Source organism: Condylura cristata, unplaced genomic scaffold (genome assembly GCF_000260355.1).
Source record: "Condylura cristata isolate star-nosed mole 26May11 unplaced genomic scaffold, ConCri1.0 scaffold00001, whole genome shotgun sequence".
Lineage (NCBI taxonomy): Eukaryota > Metazoa > Chordata > Mammalia > Eulipotyphla > Talpidae > Condylura > Condylura cristata.
The window spans coordinates 3,883,341-3,904,903 of record NW_004567102.1 but is presented as its reverse complement, the minus strand read 5'-3'; the positions used below and the strand labels follow the sequence as shown (position 1 = coordinate 3,904,903).

At 46.6% G+C, this 21,563-nt stretch overlaps 1 protein-coding gene across 1 annotated transcript in view; it reads right to left on the bottom strand.

Moving 5' to 3' along the window:
• Positions 1–21,563, bottom strand: part of PNPLA1 (patatin-like phospholipase domain containing 1) — a 43,219-nt gene that overhangs the window by 18,277 nt on the left and 3,379 nt on the right. The window contains exon 2 of the mRNA XM_012727185.1: positions 1,313–1,545. Coding sequence (XP_012582639.1) covers positions 1,313–1,545 — 233 coding nt within the window. The remainder of the gene's footprint in view (positions 1–1,312; positions 1,546–21,563) is intronic.

The window sequence follows — 21,563 nt, the reverse complement described above, 5'->3', positions numbered from 1 at the left end:
TCTTTCTAATCCAGTCATCTACTTTTGGGCATTTGGGCTGCTTCCATGTTTTTCCAATTGTAAATAAAGCAGCAATAACCCATGTCCCATTTTTAAGGGAGGTGGTGCCCAGCAATCTCCAGGGTTCCTTCTAGTCCCATGTTTCCGTGAATCTAAATGGACTCAACACTGTGTGTCTCCAGGGCCAGGCCTAGAATCAGCGGAGGGGAAGATGCCCACTGTTGGGACAGTGCGAAGAGAGGTAGGTGGCAGTAGTGCCTGGTGACATGCTCACTGTTGCCCCAAAGGAGGAATGCCCACCCCAGGCAGCTGTGGGGCAGGCGGGTGATGGAAAAGGTTTTGGTGGAAGGAGGTGGCTGCAGTCTCATCAGACCGGTAAAATGGGGAGGGAAGGAGAGAGGGTGTGCCAGGCAGAGGGCACAGCTGGTGCAAGGGCACAGAGGCCTGGCGTGTGTGTGTTTGCTCTGGCTGGTGTGGATAGGGGTGGGAGGTGGTGGGAGGACAAAGGGGAGAGAAAAGGCTTGAAGAACTGGGGGCTACAAACCCAGGGACCAGAGGTGGGTATAGGATGCGTCCATGCCCACTATTTGTCCATCACCCTCAGAATCATGGCCAGCCCAGTAAAGGCTCTGCATGCAGAAGGGAGTAGACAGATTAGGAGGGTGGACCATACAGCTTAACCCCTTTCTCCTAAAAGAAAACTGGGTTTATCTATGGCATTCTCCAGTAATAATAATTTAGTATCGATGACCAGAGAAGTGTTAGAGTATACTTCACTGTGTGGTAATCCAGTTAGTGGTTATCCAACACTTTTATCAAGATCCCAAAAAGATGAGGTAGAAGAGAGGCCATTCCCACAAACCGGGAGTAAATCAGTGGGGAGACATTATACCCCAGGCTGGGAGGCCCTCAAGGAGACCCAGGACCTCCGTGGGTCAAGTTTGAGCATCTAAGAAGCTTTAGGATTAGCACAGAGCACAGAGGGGAGAAGAGAAGCTAAGCCCTGGGGTCTCTGGGTGTTGAAGTGCAGAGGACGGTGACCGAGTCTTAGTCATCTTGGGCTCCCCTGAGTCCGTCTTGCCTAGCAGCATGCCTGGCACAGAGATGCCAGGGAGTGAAGGCCGGGTAGGACTAGGGAAACAGAAAATAGAAGGAAGTGAGGCAGAGAGGTGGACCATGGGAGCCTGTCAAGAAATGCAGGAGGAGAGCTCACAGGTCCCCAACCACCCATCCCCAGCCCACACCCTGGGCCTCAGCCCCAACCCAGGCCACGCCCCAATACTGGGTCCCTGTCCCTGGCCAGGGCCCTTGCCTCTATGAGCTCCTCCTTGGATGTGTACTCTGAAACCACCACGCTCTCTCCATCTGTGAACCGAGTGAGGGTCACGTGGAGCTTCCCATTAGCGGCCTTGTAGGAGTCTTCAGGCAGAACCTGGTACAGAAACCGCCTCATCATCTGCACCATCTTGCAGGACGGGGACAAGGGTCCCAGGAAGGACTTCTTCACCTCGGCCACCCCCACATTGAGGACTCTGAGATACTCATCTGTGGAGGAAGCAGAGAGGAGCAGGTGGTCAGTGGCACACCCGTGGCCTGAGGCCAAGAGAGGTCAAGAGTGGTGGTTTCATCCTGTGTCCAACAAATAGGAACCTAGAGCTGTGAGGCAGGGAAGGTCCCAGGATTTCAGCTGTCATTTTGCACAAAAGGAAAGCAAGGCACAGAAGAATGAAGTCACTTGTTCCAGAGACCAGCTGTGGCACTAGTCAAAGGCACAACCAGACCAGGGGTGGCCTCCTCCCCGGTGATGGCTTTTCCCTACTTCCTGTCAGCCATGAGGCCTATAAGTCCACCACCAGGCTATGTTCTCTTGGGATTTTAGAGACTTTTTGTCCTAAATGAGGTCACCAACAGGCCTGAAAGCCCTCAGCAAGTGACACCCTGAGACACTTTTAGGTGGGGGCGGGGGAGAGAGGAGGGATGTTGGCCACGAGCAGGTGGATTTCCAGGAGAGGTGAACTTTGTCGTGAAACCATTACATCATCTTCCCTTTATGGCCTCTGATACAAGCGAGGGAGGGAGAAGCTTCTGAAACACAGGACATATGAGCTGGACTGGACTGCAGGTTGATGGGGGGTGGGGGTGGGGAACCTTCTCCCTCCTTTGGAGAGGAACCAGGGCTCCCATGGAGGGCAGAGGTGTTGCTCAAGGGGATGTATACCCACTCCCCCTCTCTTCTGCCAATCCCCTCTCTTCTGCCAATCCTACCAGGGAAGTCTGGGTCATAAACTTAATAAGGAGTGCCAACATGCTTGATTCTCACAACATACTGTGAGGTAGGTGTTTCTGTCCTCATTTTACTAATCAGGAAACTGAGGCTCAGAGAGAGAACATAATTTGCTCAAGGTCAACCATCTAGTAAGCAGAACAGGTGAGCTTTTAACCTGGAGTGTGTGACCCTAAAACTCACGCTCCTTCGGCTACCCTAACTTGCAAGTTTCCAAAGCCTGTTGACTGCTGCTCTCTACTACTGCTGCTACTCTCTACCCTGGGCACATACTCTGAGAAAGCCAGGAGGCAGAACTAGCTCTGAGAAGAACTATATTTTTTTAAAAACAAAGATTTAATTGTGGCCCTCCCTGATGGTACAAGGGGTTAGGACACAGGACTGCAGGCTAGCCAGAGCCGCTTCAGTGTGAGTTCGACCCCTGGTCCTGGAAGTATCCCCCATGGCGCAGCAGACCTCTCCTGTCCCCCCCCCCACTGCTCCCCTCAGCAGTGTACTTCATTGATCTGCCTGTTCTGCTCCCCACTCTATCTCTAGTGAATCCTCTCGCTGTCCCTGCACTTCTAGCCTATACCCTAGTTCTGTATGCACACATAAATAAATCTAAAAGAAAAAACAAATAGAAATTATCATATGAAAATTTTAATTGTAAAACATCCTGTATGGAAGAACTTTCTGGAAGCTAGTTACCATGTAGCAATGGCTCCCTGGACAAGGTGTCTCACAGCTCTGCTCTGGAGGTAACCAAGCAGAAGTGGGACAAGTAGCCCAGAAAAGTTTTCCAAGAGATTCTGCTTTGGGGCTTAAATGCTAAGATTCCATCCAAACTTGAGGTTCTGGAATTCTCTGGGGCACCTCACATCTGGAAAGTTATCCCCATGGACTTTCCTATTTATAAAAAGAACAGCTGAGACACGGAGGGGTTTAGATTATTTGCCCAAAGTCACACACAATAAAGCTCATTTTTTACAGTTCACACATTATTCCTAGTCAGTCTCGAAAGTAGGTGGGATGTAGGAACTTCACAGATGTAGAAACCGAGACAGAGAAAAAGCTAAGCGTCTGGCCTGAGATCAGACACGCAGGCGGCGCTTGTTCTGACTCTAAACCTCACCTGCTTTCTCTGGGTGTTGTGATCCCAGAGACTGAGTGAGCCTGAGTTGCCATGGTAACAACCTTTTCTCCCAACACTCAGAACACAGCTGCACGTGTGCATTAGGGAGCCACAGAGCATCCTTGTTATCTCCCCTGACAGGAGAGGGTGATGGGGAGGAGGCAGGGAGCCTTTGTGGTTTTTGAGAGGTTAGCTTAACCTTGGGCCAGCTCGCATAAATAGTGCTTCCCTGGCAAGGGAGGACAGGGCTGACCCACCAGCAGGTTATGAAGAAACTGAGAATGTGTATGCTAAGGTGATGGGTCACTGAGGTCTCACATACAAAGACACTTAGAATAGGCCCGCGGACACGATGTTTTTGGAGTTCCTAATGAGCAGAGGGTCAGTGACCTTTCCCACAATTTCTCGGAGCCAGGAGCACCTGTATCAATATACCCTATCCTCTTCCTGGACCCCCAATGGGGGGTGCTCACTGGACCAAGGAGGGAGATTTGTTCATACCCCATGAGAAGTACTTGCTCCTGTGGAAAAAATAAATTTTAAAAATGCAGATAAGCAAAAAAGAAAAACTTCAATCTCTTGGATAGAATATATGACATATTACTATATACACCATTTTTGTGACTTGTCTTTTCACCTTATATACTGTGCCTTGCCACATCAATAAATATCTATTGATGACCTAATGAAAAGCAGCACGGAATGCCGTTGTATACCACATTTATTGAACAGGGGTGGCTTTTAGTTTGTTTCCTTGACTTTTTAAATAATGCTGCAATGAAAAACCTCGGATTATATCCATTGCCTGTGTCCTTAATTATTTTCCTTAGGGTAAATTCCTAGAGGGGAAGTCTAGGTCAATAAAAGGCCTGTCCTTTTAAAATTGCAGTGCTCCAGGGCCTTCCCTGGTGTCCAAGCAGGTTAAAGCACAGCACTAAGAAACTTGAGCCACTTCAGCATGAGTTCGATCCCTGCTTGCCCCGGAGGAGATCCACATGGTGCGGCAGACCCCTCCTGACCCACCCGCTGCTCCCCTCAGCAGTGTACTTCCTCGATCTGCCTGTTCTGCTCCCTACTCTGTCTCTGGTGAATCCTCTCACCCTCCGCATCTCTGGCTTGTACCCCAGTTCTGTATGAATAAAAAAAAATGTTAAAAATAAAATAAAATTGCAGTGCTCCAAGGAACTGTGGTGATGGTGTACAGGTGAATGGGTGGTAGGAATTTTACAGGGGCTACATCTGAGAGGTGAAAGCACACATTGTCTAAAAATGAAGGATGACCTAAACTAAAAACAAACAAGTAAATAAATAAATAAATATGTAAAAATAAAATCGCAGTGTTCATTGTAATCATGGCTTTTGTGTATGACTCTTTTACAGTCAACACCCACCTATTGGGGGAGGTGCCCTCAATAATAGTATAGATGCTGGCAATGTACTTACATCATCAAATAGCATTATCTGGAAATTAGCAATGCTTTAGCCAGAATCATGTAGCCAGGGAGGGAGGAGACAGGAGATGGTCTGACTGTTCAGATGCCCAATATGAAATTCTTCCCTCAGCTCACTGGGGCCATATACCAAAGGAGTCCTGCCTCTCATTTCTCCTGTCCAGTCTCTGTCTTCAGAGTCTCTGACTATCTTTGCTGCCTTTCTGCCTTCTCCTTTTCTCTTCCCATTTAAGGGAGAAGCAACCAATCTAGTTTAAAAGCCCCCATTTGTAGAAAGTCCAGTGTTAAGGATAGCAATTGCTAGATGCTGGGAGGAGAGATAAATTTAGCTTGCTTCTTCAGGCATCTCTGTACTTTCTAGCACTTTCTCCCATTTCAAGCTCTCCTTCCAGGGTGTAGGCTGTTGTGCCTCAGGACACAGTGTCCCACACTGACCACAGCAGATGGATTTAAAAGCAACACCACTGGCACATGCACCATCAGGGTACTTGGGGTTGGGTATCCACCCCCAGCCCACACGAGGCATGTTCGTTTCTACTCCTTCCTGCCTCTCTTCACACCTGTATTAGCTAAGCATGGATTTGGCTCCCGAGCCAAGTTGGAGGTTGCTCTGTCCTCCTCCCCATCTCAAGTCTATCACTGTGCTTTGCCCATGGAAGGTCATTCAGAGAACTTGGCTGTGGGCCAGGAGCCCTCTAGGCTAGGGATGGGTTCTGCTTACATATACCCACCAAGCCTCCCACACTTGGTGGGTGCTCAGTGTTTGTTCAGTGGATGAACAAAGGAAAATAAAAACCTGACTGGGAGGAAAAGCAAGAGACGGAGTTGCTCAAAGGAAAGAACTACTGAACTTCATTGCCCAATAAAAGCTTAAAGGCAAGATCATGCCACACAGAAAAATAACTGAGTTAAGCTACAGTGAACACTCTGTGTCCCAGGTCACACATCTATGGATTCAATCAACCTCAAAAATCAAAATGAGAGCCATGGTAGTTGCATCTCTATTGAACATGTGCAAACTCTTGTCATTATTTCCTTAACAGTACTGCATCATAGTCATGTAGCATTTCCATTCCTTTAAATATTACAAGTAATCTGGAGATGATTTAACATGTATGGGAGGCTGTGCAAATATGTAAGTACTACACCATTTTTTGTGGGGACTTAAGGACTCTTGTACTTTCATATCAACAGATGACTAGATATAACAGTGTGGTCAATTCACTTGTCTCATCTACAAGAACTTCAGTAGAAAAATATATTAATAAGATTTTGAGACTGAGAGACTTGGAAGTCATTCCAAGTCTCAGCCACTCAAGAGCGTCTTGGGCTCTTTCTGTGATCAGGTCCTTTTCTAGAAGGAGTTCAGGCTTTGGAATCAAAGAAATTTGATTCAGATCTCAGTTTTACCACATACTGTCTGGATCATCAGTGGGAAGTCCATCTTTGAGTCCCGATTTTGTCACTATAAAATGGGTATTATAATTCTGAGCTGGATATTGTAAGGCACACAGGTATAAAGTGCCTGCCACAGTTAGTGTTGGGTATTGATGTTAATGATTCTCCCATGGAACTATAGGATGTTTCAGGCTCTCGGCTTTGTCATTTGAACATGGGACAATAACCCCCACCTCATGCTTTATTGTTTAAATTTGTGATTTTATTTATTTATATTTATTTATTTGTCTTTATTGGGGTGTGATCAGGCTCCTGTGTGGATGCAAAAGAGCAAAGCAAAAGCTCAGTGGAGCTGAGAGGGTGCAGAACAAGCCCCCTCCCCTTCAGTGTGGGGGACCCTATAAACGTAGAAAAGGAAAGGGGGTCTTAGAAAAACTGTTGAAGGAGGAGGAATAATTAGGGATATTAATTAAGATGTTCTAATTAGGGGGAAATTAGGGATAATTAGAGATGTGTGTACCTTCTTTATCTGCTTCAGTACCAAGTATTTCCCCCTTTGTGAGGCCTAGGACGGGTTACCGTCTGATCTGTCTCTGTCTCTAGCACCTGTGACATGGTAGGGCCTCAATCCACGTGAATGCTTGCATGAATAATGGAGGAAAGAATGAACAAACGAACAAGAACACAAGAACGTAGAAACAGCAGGCGGACACAGAAGTCCAGAGAGAGAAGCAGCGATTTAAAGGGACAAGGAGAATAAAACCAGGGCTTCCCCTCCTCCACATGGCCTCTTGCTATGTGAAAAATCCTAGAAAGATCAGCACTTAGCAGCCGACAGTTTTAACTGCTGGGGATCCCGCCCTCAGGGTGCCCGAAATAGGCCTGGATGGTCTGAGGTGGAGGATGGGACCTTGCAGGCTGGGTCTCCCGCGAACTGGTCGCTTAGCAACAACCTCGGGCTCAGCCAATCGTGGTGAGGTTCTGCCACCCCCTCGGCCCTGCTCCCCACAGCCGCCAGCAAGGGTGGGGGTGCCTCAGCCTCTGGGGAGGCACCTCGAGCAGAGATAAGTTCCCAGGAAAGCGCTGGCAATTCTCCGAGTCCCTGTGAGCAGCACCTGTCTGTGTTCCTACCTGGTCCCTAATTGCAGGCTGGATTCTAGGCTTCATCTCCCCGGGGGTATGTCTTGACTGCCCTGCACCACTATCACAATAATTATTGTCATAATGTTAACAGTAGTCGTTTACCCCAGCGCATCTTCACAGTCACAGCTGGTGGTCCCCACATCACAGTAATTAGGAAGCCCTTAGCCCCTAAAGCACCATCCTAAAACTCCAAAGATTCTAGAAGCCTACCTGAAAAATGCTGACCCAAACCCATCTCGTGTTATAGGTGAGCAACCTGGCCCAAGGACAAAGATGAAGCCGAATAAAAATGGCCGCATATGGGCCCTCCTTGGTGGCACACGGGTTAGGACACAACATTGCAAGCTGGCTGCAGCCACTTCAGTGTGAATTCTATCCCTCCCCACCCAGGTGACCCACATGGCGCAGCAGACCTCTCCTGACCCTCCCGCTGTTCCTCTCAGCAGTGTTCTTAGTCGATTTGCCAGTTTTGCTCCGTACTCTGTCTCTGGTGAGTCCTCTCACCCCTGCACCTCTGGCCTGTACTCCAATTTTGTATGCATAAATAAATAAATCTTTAAAAAATAAATGGCCGTATGGATGGCTGTATGGGGCCTGGCTGGCCAGTTGGCTGAATGAATGAATAAAGGAAGCATATAATCTAAGTCACAGTCTCTTAGCAGAAACCAGAGCAAGGATAGATGAGAAAAGTCACATTTTTCTACTCTGTTCTGAATGCATTATAGACGTTAGCCAAAAGCAAACGAACTCTTCATTAGTAAGCGTTAAAAATAATAGCAACAACAATACTTTAAAAATGGGTAATGACACTCCTCCACTCTTAGTTATCTAACACTAGGAGAACTGGCTCGGAAGGTTTAGATGCCCTTATATCAGATTGCCATGGAAACGGCAGTGCCTCCCACTGGCTCAGCACCTGGATTCCAAGAAGCTGCCCTGAAGCCTCAATCCTAGGCCCTGGGGCCTCATCCTGCCTCTGTGTGCTTCTCCCCAGTATCCAGGCACAATCTCCCCAAATTTCTACTGCAGGGTCACTGGCTACCTTGAGATAAAACACAGAGAAAGTAGTCTAGAAAGTTTCTTGGAATCTCATAATATTCTTAGGGCATTACTCCTGCTCTTTTCTCTCTGGCTATTTTCATTGGTGGATCTAGATTCCTTGGTGATCCTGCTTCAAGGTAGAAATCAGTACCACCCGCCTTCCAGACTGACTGTCCTAATCTACAGATTGTCCCTGCCTTCTAAGGGGACATTTGGATACTGCAGGGAAGTAGTCACCCTCTTTTCTCAGAGTTGGGGTGTGTGTGTGTGTGTGTGTGTGTGTGTGTATGTGTTTGTAACCAGGGACTTCCAGCTAAGTCTCTGTTACACAGAGAAAAGATCATCTCACAGGCTCTTCTCATTGGGGATTTTCTCAAATTAGGGCACCACTGCAAAGGAACGCCCTCTGTCAACCCCATAATTAAAGTTCTCTTCGGCTGACTGGAGCTGTGCATTGCCCCAGCTGTCCCAGGCTCCTGGTGGTCTGTTACCTGCTTCTCCGCCTTTGTTACATACGTCTGGAACGCTCATGAAAGCACAGAGTGTAGCCAAACACTGGCTGTTTCTGCTCTTACCACCCATTCTCAGCACTTTCTCGGTGCCAGGCTCTGTGCCTTATGGCCTCATTTCATCTTCAGGACACTCCTGGCAGGGACTACAGGTATCTTGTCTGTGCAGTGAGGAAGTGGAAGCTCAGTCATTAGCTCCAGGTTATGCTGTTAGAAAACAGCAGTGCCAGTCTTCAAGTCCCCAGGCCCCGAAGCCAATGTTCTTTCCACCAGCTGGAGGAGATCTGTCTTCCTAAGATTTACTTTGGACACTTGTTCTCGGGGCTCAGATAACCCTGGAGACAGGAAGACCCACTTCAGAGCAACAGAACCCAAACCACATCTTCGAACAGAAGCTCCCTGATCCCGCTCAAAACCCCTCAGTCTCTACTTTCACAGGAAATAGAGTGTACATTCCTGGTGTTCTCCCCCAACACATGTTTTTATTTCTCTTTTGCCGTCTGCAGACCTCACCCTAAGGTCCAATGGAAGACCTGACCTCCCACAGCCTTCCCTGATCACCCCAACGTACTGCTCTCTCCCTCTTCCTGACTGCCTCACTTACCTCAGGCTGACTCCAGTGGCCTGGGTTGTCTAGCTCATCTTTGAGGAGAAGGCCTGCACCCAGAATACCCATCTCCCCATTATTGCCTGTTTACGTGTTAGGTAGTGTTAATGCTGAGCCCTTAAGTATTTCAGAAAGAGTATGTGAGCTACTTAACGTTCCTGCAACAGCGACCTTTCTGTTTTGATGCCCATTATATTTCCAGCCCTTCATCATTACTATCAGGACTTCATAAATGTCTGCTGAGTAAATTAGTAATGAGTGGTTAAAAAAGAAATAGGTGCAAAGAATATCTTCGCTCCTGGGCTGCTAGGAATCCTTCAACTGGTGATCAGGAAGGTAAAGTTGACTAGCCAGGCCTGTGTTTGGGACGCAAACCACAGAGCCGTGTGCTGTGTCCAGCCTCGTCCCAACTCTTGTCCAGTGCACAAAATACCCTGAGCACGTTCTTCCTTACGTGGTGATCTCATGAGCTGCTAACTTGAATGGGAGGCAGGTTAGTCTGGAAGCCTACTTATCAGTTGTTTTCCTGTTTTTCTTATAGAATCAGGAATGGAGCTCAGCTGTCTTTGTGGAAGTTGACCCCAAAGTAAAGCACACAACACTATTTTGATATTCTTTAAGTGAACTGTTTTAAAATTAGGTATCTCAAATGCAGTGTGGGATTCTGGATTGGTTCCTGGGGCAGAAAAAGGGCATTAGCAGAAAGATTGGGGAAGTCTCCAGTTCATAGTACTTAGTGCCATAGTTATGTGGGAGGTTAAAGTGGGGGAAACAGCATGAGGATAGGTGGAGTGAGCTGTGTAAGTTCAGCAACTTTTCTATAAATCTACACTGCTCCAGAATGACAAGTTTACATTATTAAAGTAAAAAACCCAGCTCACCCAAGGCTGTTAGACACGCAGTTGCTGCTACCCAGCAGGGGTTAAAGCCTATTGACATTGGGAGAATGTCATCCACAGGAACTGCTTGCCAAATAGGTGTTTTGACTGTATAACCAACACATTCAGACTTCTACAGGATCTTCCATTCAAGCATCTTCTGCTTAATAGTCCAAAGGATTGTTGTGCAAAATAAATCTTTATCCGTTTGGCTGGAGAGGCTGAATATGTGAAACCCAAGTTACTCCAAATGACTTGAAAGATACTGATTCCCAGGGCCTCCATAGTGGTGCAATGGATTAAAGTGCAGCACTCCGAAGTCACTGCAACATGAGTTCGATCCCCGGCCAGGGAGCTGACCCACATGGCTCAGCAGACCTCTCCTGTCTCACTCCCTGCTCCTCTCAGCAGTACATCTCAGTAGATCTGCCTGTTCTGCATCCCACTCTGTCTCTGGTGAATCCTCTCACTGTTCCTGCACCTCTGGCTTGTACCCCAGTTCTGTACACATAAAATAAATAAATCTTTAAAAAAAAAATAGACACTGATTCCCACATGGTAATGAGAGCTGCAAGCACCATTATGTGATGATGTCATTTCCACAGCATTCTATAAAAAGTCTTTTTGCATCTATTATTTCATTTGATTTCACCTTCTTAGTCAATGTATAAATAATTGCTTACCCCATGGATCCTGGTAGGAAAGTTGTATTGCTTGGAAAGCAATGTCTGAAATCATAATTAGAGAGATGCAAAATGAAGAAATTAAGAGAGATTCCAGCCTTGGTTCTGCTGTGTAAACCTGCACAAATGATCTAGTCTCTCTAAATGGCTGTTTCATCCCTAGGTATAAATGGGTATTAATATAGCATCTGCTTGATAGGGTTTTGAGAGGATTCAAGTGAGTGATTTGTGTAAAGCATTGAGCACAGCATCTGGCATGTTCTAAGTGCTTGATAAATGGCTATTAGCTATTAGCATGACACTAACACATTTGAATCTGAGCAGACTACCTTTTATAGAAACGCTGCCATATTAGGCATACAGCTGTGCGTATCATTTTTGATGAAAACCCAGCACCCAGGACTGAACTGCAGGTTACATCAAAGGCAACACACACACACACACACACACACACCCCTTTACCACAGGGGAAAAAAACACAGAGGTTCTTTTTCATCTTATTCATATCTTTAAAGAACGTTGGAGACACTTCCAGATCTAGTAGACTGAACTGAAAAGGAATCGCTCCAGCTTCAAGAACACCCACAAAAAGCTTGGATGGAAAGTAAAACCAAGGTGTGAGATATGGTTGAACTCACAAGAAAAAAGAGATGAAGCAAAGAGGAAATGAAAGCCAGTGGCTTGAGAGAGAAAGCTGAGGATAAGGTGGTCCCTGAGACGCTGGTCAGACCCAAACATGACAGGGACAGGGTGTGGCCCAGGACAGTGTGACTGGGAGTTGAGCTGAGACCCTGCTTAAAGCCTGGGACCTCTGACTGCTGCAACAGGCCGGTGGCTTAGCTCTGCCCTGGGCGCTGGGTAGAGAACGCAAAGTCTCATAAGTCCCTTCCACACTTAACCTGCCTTCTGCGTGGTTTAGAGCTCAAACTGACATCGCCCACAGGGTCATTAATATGAAAATTGGTCTTGAGTGGGTGATAAGCCTGGGGTACCTGGCCAGGACCAAGGCAAACCGGTCGGACAAGTCCTTCTACCCAGGCTTCACGGAACTGCCACGGAAAACCCAAAGCTTTGTGCAGACGAACTCACAAGTAGATATTGAAAATTTTAATCAGGTAGGTGGGTGCCCAGTCATTTTTGCTTTAATACATTTAGTAAGTTCTCAAGGACACGCTTGTTTAAGATGTGAAAATACTGCTTTTCCTGTTTTTCTACTTCAAGATAACTTCTTTTTCATGTGTTTCTCCACTTGCTCAGCAGGCATTGATCAGAGACTACCCCTGCACTTATCATAGGCATGTGCCACTACACAGTTGTGGCTTCCCGCACCCTTGTAAGAGGGGTGTCTTCCCAAGTTACACATGGGAAAAGCAAGGGTGAGGCAGGTCACTGGCTGGTCAAGGACCCACAGCTGGGACTCCTCCTAGTTCTCCTCCTTGCTGGAGCTGATATTCTCCACCAACTCTGGGGTGTCTTGCCCCTCCATTGGCAATCAAAGAAAGGAGTTATCATAGCCAAGGTTCTCTTAGTGGGCATCCTGTCTACCCAGCCCGGGTCAGGGAGATCCCACTGAACCATCTGCAAATGACAATAGCTTCAGTCACCCTGAAATCCAGGGCCCCAAAACTCCTTCAGTCATTGGGATGGCAGGAGCTACCCTAAGCGGCACTGGAACATTGGGGGGCAGGTTTCGGGGTGCCCTACTGTGCCACGTTTGTGGGACAGAGACCACAGTGCTCCCTGGCCTTTGCAGATGTTTTGTGAGATCCTGTGGAAGCCCATTGCCTGTCCAGAAGGGAGCTGCCTTCCTCTTGGAGGGTGGGAGGATGTGAGCACTTCTCCCGGGTTGTCGCACCAAGGTCCTGCCGGCCTGGAACACTCTCAGAACCCACAGCTTCTCTCCCTCCCCTCGCTCCCTAGAATGAAGGAAGATAATGAAAGGCTTATTTTATCACTGTAATTCAGCCAGAATCTGGTCCTTCTTTGCACATTAGGAGGGATTTGGCACAAATCACTTGAAACTGTACCCTCAAATCATTCACCATACCCTCCCCTGTTTATTCTTATTTTTCTTCCTGTGAGCATACATGCTGGTATTGTTCTATATTTTTAGTTACTTATGGTTTGACTTTACCAAGAGAACACTGGCTTCGTGTGGGTAGACACGTATTTGTTCATTACTGGATCTCTAGGCCCTAGAATGAAGGAAGGAAAGAATGGCCTATTTTATCACTGTAATTCAGCCAAAATCTGGTCCTCAATTTCTTTGCACACTGAGAGGATTTGGTGCAAATGATGGCTTTCAAACTTTAAAAAGAAACTCATTGGAACATTTTCTTTAAATGAAATTTTAGAAATAACTCCTATGTTTGAGACAGATAATGGCAGGGCTGTACTTGCTGAGGCCAGGGGAAAGCCACAGGGTTGCAGTGTATATACTTTTCCTGTGTCCCGTAGCCCTCTGGATTTCCTTGGAACACAGTTTACAAACCAATGATCCAAGTGAAGGTCACCTCCGGCTGGTCACTTTTCTACTACCTAACTATAATAAATCATCTGTAAAGTGGAAGAGCTGGATTTGCTGACTTTCTGTCTATAACATTCTGATATTTTAAGTCATATCTAAGAGGCAGAAAATCACCTAAGAACCAGTAAACCCCAAAATAGAAATCTCAAAGACACCTCCCCGTCCATGCCTGCCAACAGCCAGAAATCACCAAGCATTTACTGAGCAGTTCTCGTTTGACAGGGAACTGTGTGGCCCATAGAGCTCAACTGTTTATCTAATCTAACTGATGGAACGAGACACAACATCTGGAACAATTAAGACAGTGCACCGCCAAGTGCTGGACGTGGGGGAAATGGACTCTGGGGACAAACCAGAGGTCAGGCCAGGAGATCAAGTGGAGTAAGAGGCTATGTTCTAGGGAGTTAAACAGGGACACAGTGGGACACAGTGGGAGCTGGAGGTACTGCCTAGGCCCCCCAGACTCCAGCAGGACTGAGGCACACATGCCTCCAGCTACCAAGAGCACAATCCCGCTGAAGGCTCTATCCAGCCAGCAGCCTGGACTTGAACTTATGGCTATGGAATCATGGTCCTTGTTTTTTGTCTTTTAAGGTTTATTTGTTTATGCATACAAGAACTGGGGTGCAGGCCAGAGGTAATGACGGTGAGATGACTCACCAGAGACAGAGTGTGGAGCAGAATAGGCAAATTGACTGAAATACACTGCTAAAGGGAGCAGCAGGCAAGTCAGGAGAGGTCTGCTGTGCTATGTGGGTCAGCTCCCTGGCTGGGGATCGAACTCAGGCCGCATTGGCTGTGAATACCTCCACAGTGCTGCGTTGCTCTTTAACCCATTGTGCTACCAGGGAGGGCCCTGGAGTCCTGGTCTTGATCGCAGACAAGGTCAGTTTCTCCATCATCATCATCATATCACCACATACGCCTATTGGGCCAGAATCACAATACCTTCTCCAATATCTCTCTGCTCCTACTTCCTTAGTAACTGAACTTCCAATGTTTAACTGAATACCTGGCCATCCCGAATACAGTCTACGTTCCCCAGCCCTCCTTACCATCAGGTGTGGCCATGTGACTAAGCTCTGATCCGTGGGAGGTGAGGTGACAAGATGTGTGTCACTTCCCAAGCCTATTCTTCAAGGAAAGGGTGTGTCTCCCCTCCCCCTCTCTGACCAGCTGGATTGTAGATGTGGCAGGCAGCCTGCTGGGATCACAGTGGAAGGAAGCTGTGACCTCACTCCAGAGTCACCTCCCCAACTTTGGGCCCTGCAGAAGACAGTGCTCTTCCGTCTGGTGGAAGCCTCTACTATCTTGCCCAGTGCAACTACAACAGCCCCTCAGTTTGTAAAGCTCCTTCATGGGATCATCCAAGGTGATACCCAAGGTCAGCTGTGGGCAGCAGGAATAGGCATTAGTTCCTTCCACTGCATAGTCGCTGAGCAGTTTTCTCTGAGGTCACTCACTGCTGAGTGGTTTCCTGGCACCTGCAAGGAGGGAGAGCTGGAGAGAGCTAGGGCTTTGGGGTCAGACCAGTTTCAGTTTGAATCCGCCTTGTTATTAAACCCCACACAGAAAGACCATGTGACAAGATGGTAGCTGCAAGGTAGGCTCTAATCTGACAGAAGAATAACTTTTGTTCTCAGAATTCAGGAAGCCTGCTTCCTTGCCAAGGGCACTTTCCCTTGGGCGCTCTGGTCTCTGAGGCAAGTGCGACCCCAGAGCTGCCTGTGGGTTTGTTACATGACCCACTCCATTCTGTTTAAATTCATTCTATTAGAGAAAGCTATACCCCAACAAGTGCACGGTGGATGCAGGGAAAGAGGATCCTCATGACACTGTCGGTGGGGACTGTGCAGTCACTCTGGAAAGCCTATCGGGACTTGCTTTATTATTATTATTATTATTTTAGATTTATTTATCTATGCATGCAAGATCTGGGATACAGGCCAAAGGTGCAAGGGGCTGGGAAGAGAGTGAGAGGATTTGCCGGGAGCAGCAGGCGAGACAGGAGAGGTCTGCCGTGCCTTGGGGGTCACTTCCCTGGCCAGGGATCAAACTCATGCTGCAGTGGCTGAGGATAGCTTCATAGTGCTGCACTTTAACCTGTTGTGCCACTGGGGGGGGACCCTGGATTTGCTTTAAAAAAATGAAAATGGCCAGAGGTCCAGGGGCTCAGGGGGCTGGTAGTGTAAAGAAAGAAGATTCACAGAGATAGAGTGGGGAGCAGTACAGGTGGCCCAGTTTTTCTATGCATAAATAAATAAATAAATCTTTTAAACAATAAATGAAAGACTAAAGCGGGAACACTGCACCCCCTAGCAATCCCACCTTGGGCATCTATCCACAGGATACAGGACAAAAAAAAAAATTAGATGCGCTGCCGTGTTAATTGTAGCATGGTTTCAATAGCTGGGACGTGGAAGATGTCCAGTGATGGAGGGCTGAATCCAGAAGATGGGTCGCCCAACACAAAGGCACCGGACTCAGCCACAAGGAAGGACACAATGCTCCCAGCACAGTGGAAGGAGCTCAAGGCGCTGATGTGTAGTTAAACAGGTCAGCATGACAAAGACAGATGATCGCCATTTATAGTGGATAGTTCAACAAACACTTATAAAAACTAGTGGACATTAATAAATGAAGCAAGATTTCTAAGAGTAAGAAGGAGTGGGGAGAGAGAAAGGATCAAGGGTATAGAAAGGATGAGGTAGGGAAAATTAAAAAATTAAAAGATGGGGTCTCCAATCTTTGACATAGCGCTATCATGCTATCTGCAGGTACTGCAGCATGTATTCAATCCCCAGCCAGGGAGCTGACCCACATGGCGCAGCAGATCTCTCCTGTCTCACCCGCTGCTCCCTTCACCAGTATATTTCAGTACACCTGCCTGTTCTACTCCCCACTCTGTCTCTGGTGAATCCTCTCAGCCCCTGCACCTCTGGCCTACACCCCAGTTCTTACATGCATACATAAATAAATCTTTAAAAAAATTTAAGTTTAAAAGATGTGCATATTCTATCATGAAAATTTTCTTATAGACTCATGTAACAGCATAGAAAATATTTCCATGGGTTTTGGTTGGGAGTCTGGAGACCTCGGGTTTACCAGTCCTCTCAGTCACTACATGGCATAATGGAACCCCACAGCAGCAACCAGGCAGGCTGGCCTCCAACCTGTGTGGGCCTCTCTGAGCGCAGGTGCTCTCCTCCATTGAAAAGGGCCCTTTCCAGCCTGGCCAATTCGCACCGAGCTGAGAGCTGCTTCTCTGAAACTCCCCCTGGCCCTGAGAGCATCTCACCTGCCCTGGAGGCAGTATGTCCCCACCTGGTGACTTGTCCTGTTGTCTTGCACTCACTAGAAGCCTCACCTTGCCCGACCTATGGGACTTCCGCTCACCTTCAAGCAGTGGCCCAGTGGCCCAAATGCCACCACCCTGAGGATTTCCATCACTGGAAAGTTTTCAATCTCCCTCTGAACTCGTGTGCTCTTGAATTTTCTAACATTCAATTGCAACTGTCTTGTACTATCACTACCTGGTGGCTGCCTTCAAGTCTGAGGCGACTGTAAGCTCCACAAATTTGCTCAAAACAAGAACAGAGTTTAGTTTGTACCACATTTCTGTATCCTCCACAGGGCCAAGTCTATACTCAAGAAACACTAGTTGAATGAATGAATAACTGGGTTGCCATGCAGTTTTTATAGGGGGAAAATGTACCAAGTCATAGGGTAACACAGATTGGAGTTTCAACTTCCCCAAGTCCCCATTCTTTGATAAGATTTTTTGTTAGTTATGCAAATACAGCTTTGAGGCAAATACACCGCCTTACCTCTGATTAGGTTGGAAATTCTGAATGCCCCACTGGTTGTTATGGAGACCATCTCTCCTCATGTGAATGAATGAATGAATGAATGTTTGCTGCATTTTGAATTAAAAATAAGCACTGCGTTAACTGCTTTTATAAACAGCTCCATGTGTATCCAAATTGCCTATCATGGAATGAGGCATGCGTTTCCAGAAGATGGACTCACTGCTGCCTCAGTTCTCACAAGAACCACACATAATCACACAGAAAGCCCAGGTCTGGTGAAGAAGGGGCAGGATAGGGGGCATGTGTTGAAGAGTTTTTTAAAAAGAGACAATGTCTGATAATACTCAGATAGGATGATTGTTTGCACATAAGTATGAGATAAGCTATCAGCAACCTCACCAAATTTTCAAGGTTTAACAAGTTTGCTCAAAACAAGATCACAGCACAAAACCATCAACACTAATTATAGCAGCAAACATCACTTAGAAAATGCCATAGGAAAAAAGATCCCATCCCCCAAAGCAATAAAAACTAACAAATCTAATAAAAGATACACAAAATCTTTATTGAAGGACAAAAGACCAGAAAAAGTAGAGAGACTATATTTATAAATGGAAAGATGTTATTTCAATCAAATTCCCCATTGAGCTTTTCACATGGAAAAGAAGGGTTAAAAGTGGCAGAGGCAATATCTGAAGAAGAAATTGGAAGGGAAAAAGGAGAAAGATTGCTGCCTATGATATGCCCCCAGTGACAAGGCTATATTGATTAAAACCATGTGATTTGGTGCAGCAATGGACAAATTAGTCAAAGGAAGAAAAGGAAGGATCCGGGAACTTGAATAAGCAAGAATCAACATTTCAGACAAAAGTGGCAAGGACTGCCTCTCAGTGGGGTGCGTAATTGGTTATCACACTGCAAAGCTTTGAAAAACTTAGATTTCTACTTCAAACTCCCCACAAGATACATTCTAGAGGGATGAACCTAAATTTGAGAGTGCAAAACTTAAAATCATTGAAGGAAAATGTTGAGAACATTACGACAAAGTAAAGATACTGAAAACTACACATGATAAAGAGGAAAGTATTGAACCACTGGACTTAGAAGCTGGAATTTTCTAAACGACAAAAAACATCAATAAAACCGAAAGAAGAAGCTATACAGAGTGGAGTAAGACAGGTGCAACGTCTATAACTGACAAACAATTGGTGTATAAACTATTGCTATAGTGAGAGAGGAAATGAAAATTCCGTAGAGAAAATGGAACAAGGTCATGAGCAGGCCAATGACAGAAGAGGCAGCACAATTGGTCAATAAATACAGAGAGATGGCTCACATCCTCAGCCATCAGGAAAGGCGGATTAAATAGACACAATAGCATTTCATATCCATTAGACTGTTGAAAACTTTGAAGTCTGATAGCGAAAGGGCTGATGAGATTTGTGGGGAAGCTGGAACTTGCAGGCACTGCTGATGTCCAGCTGGCAGAAGCAACCTGAGAGTCCTGGCAGAATCTCAACAAGTGAATGGAGGCTCCTAGGGAAACACTCCACGTGAGCATGGGAGACATGGCAGGATGCTGATGGTGGGGTGTTTTCACCACATGGTGGCTGTGATGGTCACTAGAATGGCTGAGTGTCCCGTGGAAGGGCCTGATGGACTATACACCGGCAGAGGGAAAGGACCTTGAAGAATGTCGGAGGATCGAGTGTTGGTTCCCCTGATCTGACGGCTGGCAAGTCACTGTCCTCTGCATGGAATGTTCCAGACACACTTGCGGCAGCCCCCCTCACCTCCTTCAGATCTGTTTGCAAATTCTATCTGCCCAAAGAGCTTCCCCTGACCACGCTATCCTTGCAGCCAGCATCTCCCTCCCTGACACTGCTTTACAGGAGGCAGAGGGGCCTAAAGGGTGAGAATGGCAACCCTGCTGCCAGACTGGGTCAAACCTCATCTTCACCAAGTACTGTTTGTATGACCTCAGGCAAGTTATTTAAGCTTTCTATGACTCAGTTTCCTCCTCTGTCACGTGGAGAAAATAGTTTTTACCTCAAAGGGTTGTTGTGAGGACAGAATGAGATATTGTGTCAAAGACAGAATAGGGCGGGGTATAAAGGAAGTGCTTTTTTTTTTTTAAAGATTTATTTATTTATTCATATAGAACTGGAGTATAGGCCAGAGATGCGGAGGGTGAGAGGATTCACCAGAGACAGAGCAGGGAGCAGAACAGGCAGATCGACGAAGTACGCTGCTGAGGGGAGCAGCGGGCAGGTCAGGAGAGGTCTGCCGCACCATGTGGATCACCTCCGGGGCAGGCGGGAATTGAACTCATGCAGAAGTGGCTCAAGCTTCTTAGTGTTGTGCTTTAACCTGTTGCGCCACCAGGGAGGGCCCTAAAGGAAGTGCTTTTAATAGAAGTTGCATGGCAGTTAAAATGAAGTGGGCTGCCATCAAAAAATGGGCAGAAGAACTAAAAAGACATATCTCCAAAGAGGAAATGCAGATGGCCAACAAGCATATGAAAAATGTTCAACATCACTTGTAATAAGGGAGATGCAGATTAAAACCACAATGAGATACCACCTCACCCCAGTGAGAATGGCACATCTTCAAACAACTAGCAACAACAAATGTTGGTGAGGATGTGGAGAAAAAGGAACTCTCCTGCACTGCTGGTGGGAATGCAAACTGGTACAACCACTATGGAAAACTGTTTGGAGGTTCCTCAAACTGCTAAACATGGAGCTTCCCTACGACCCAGCAACCCCACTCCTAGGTATCTACCCAAAAGACACAAAAACACTGATTAAAAAAGACATCTGCACCCCCACATTCCTTGCTGCTTTATTTACAATAAAAAAGACATAGAATCAACCCAAAAGCCCAAAAGTAGATGACTGGATTAAAAAGATGTGGTACATATACACAATGGAATATTACTCAGCAATCAAAAAAGATAAACTCATGCCTTTTGCAGCAACATGGATGGAGCTGGAAGGGATCATGCTCAGTGAAATAAGCCAGAAAGGAAAAGAAACATACTGGGTGGTTTCACTCATCCTTTATGCAGGAGCATAAAGGGCTGGGGGGAAATAATAATAATAATGAAAAACTATATACTAGAAACATATTACAGAGGTGGAAGGGGGAATAGGATAAAAAATGGCAGGGGGTGGGAGCAGTGCACTGGACTATGGTGATGGCACACGGGTGAATTGGTGGTGGGAAGTCCACAGGGATTACAACTGAGATGGAAAAGGCACAACATGATGTAAAAATATACTATAGTAATGATAATAATAAATGAAGTGGAATGGCTCTCATCCGTATGCTGCGGTCTCAGGCTCCCTGACACTGTCCTTACAGCAGCACACTGAGTCCTTGGCTACGCCCACATGAGGGGTCCCTGTGAGTACAGTTCCTCCCCCGGCTGCCTATGCTCATCACAGCCTGGCTGAGTTGGGTTTGGCCAGTATTTATTGATTTGCTTGAGCTGAGTTAATTATGAAAATCCTTGCATGCCAGAGAATGACTCTTAGTGAACTGTCTAGGAGACACGAGGAGGGTGGGAGCAATAGAGCAGATGAGCACGGTGTCATTGCCAAGGTCAGTTCTGTGACTCCAGGGCAAAGGAGTGGGGCCCTTATCCCAGCCCCAGCCTGCAGGTCTGTCCTAGAGTCCACTGGGTGACTGTAATAACAGTCACAACAGACTCTGTACATAAAAAAAAAGATCTGGAAAGATCCACGTGGCTCCCTGAGCACTGGCCACAGGAGGAGGTTGAGTGGAGGCTCTTTATAACTTCTATATGCTTTTCCTCTGTGTGATTTTGCACTGCTTGCATTGTGTACAGTGAGGAGGAATCTGTTTCTTATGAAATATTAAAAAGTAATGATCTTGCACATAAGAGAATGGACATTGCTATTATTCTTTCAAACAAAGACAGGGAACCTGTTCTGTCTCTGGTGAATCCTCTAACCTCTGCAACTCTGGCCTGTACCCCAATTCTTTATGTGCCTGAATAAATAAATATTTAAAAAGAAAAATGTTATTTAAAAAAAAAAAAGACAAAGGCGGCCCTCCCTGGTGGCGCAGCGGGTTAAAGCACAGCACTGAGAA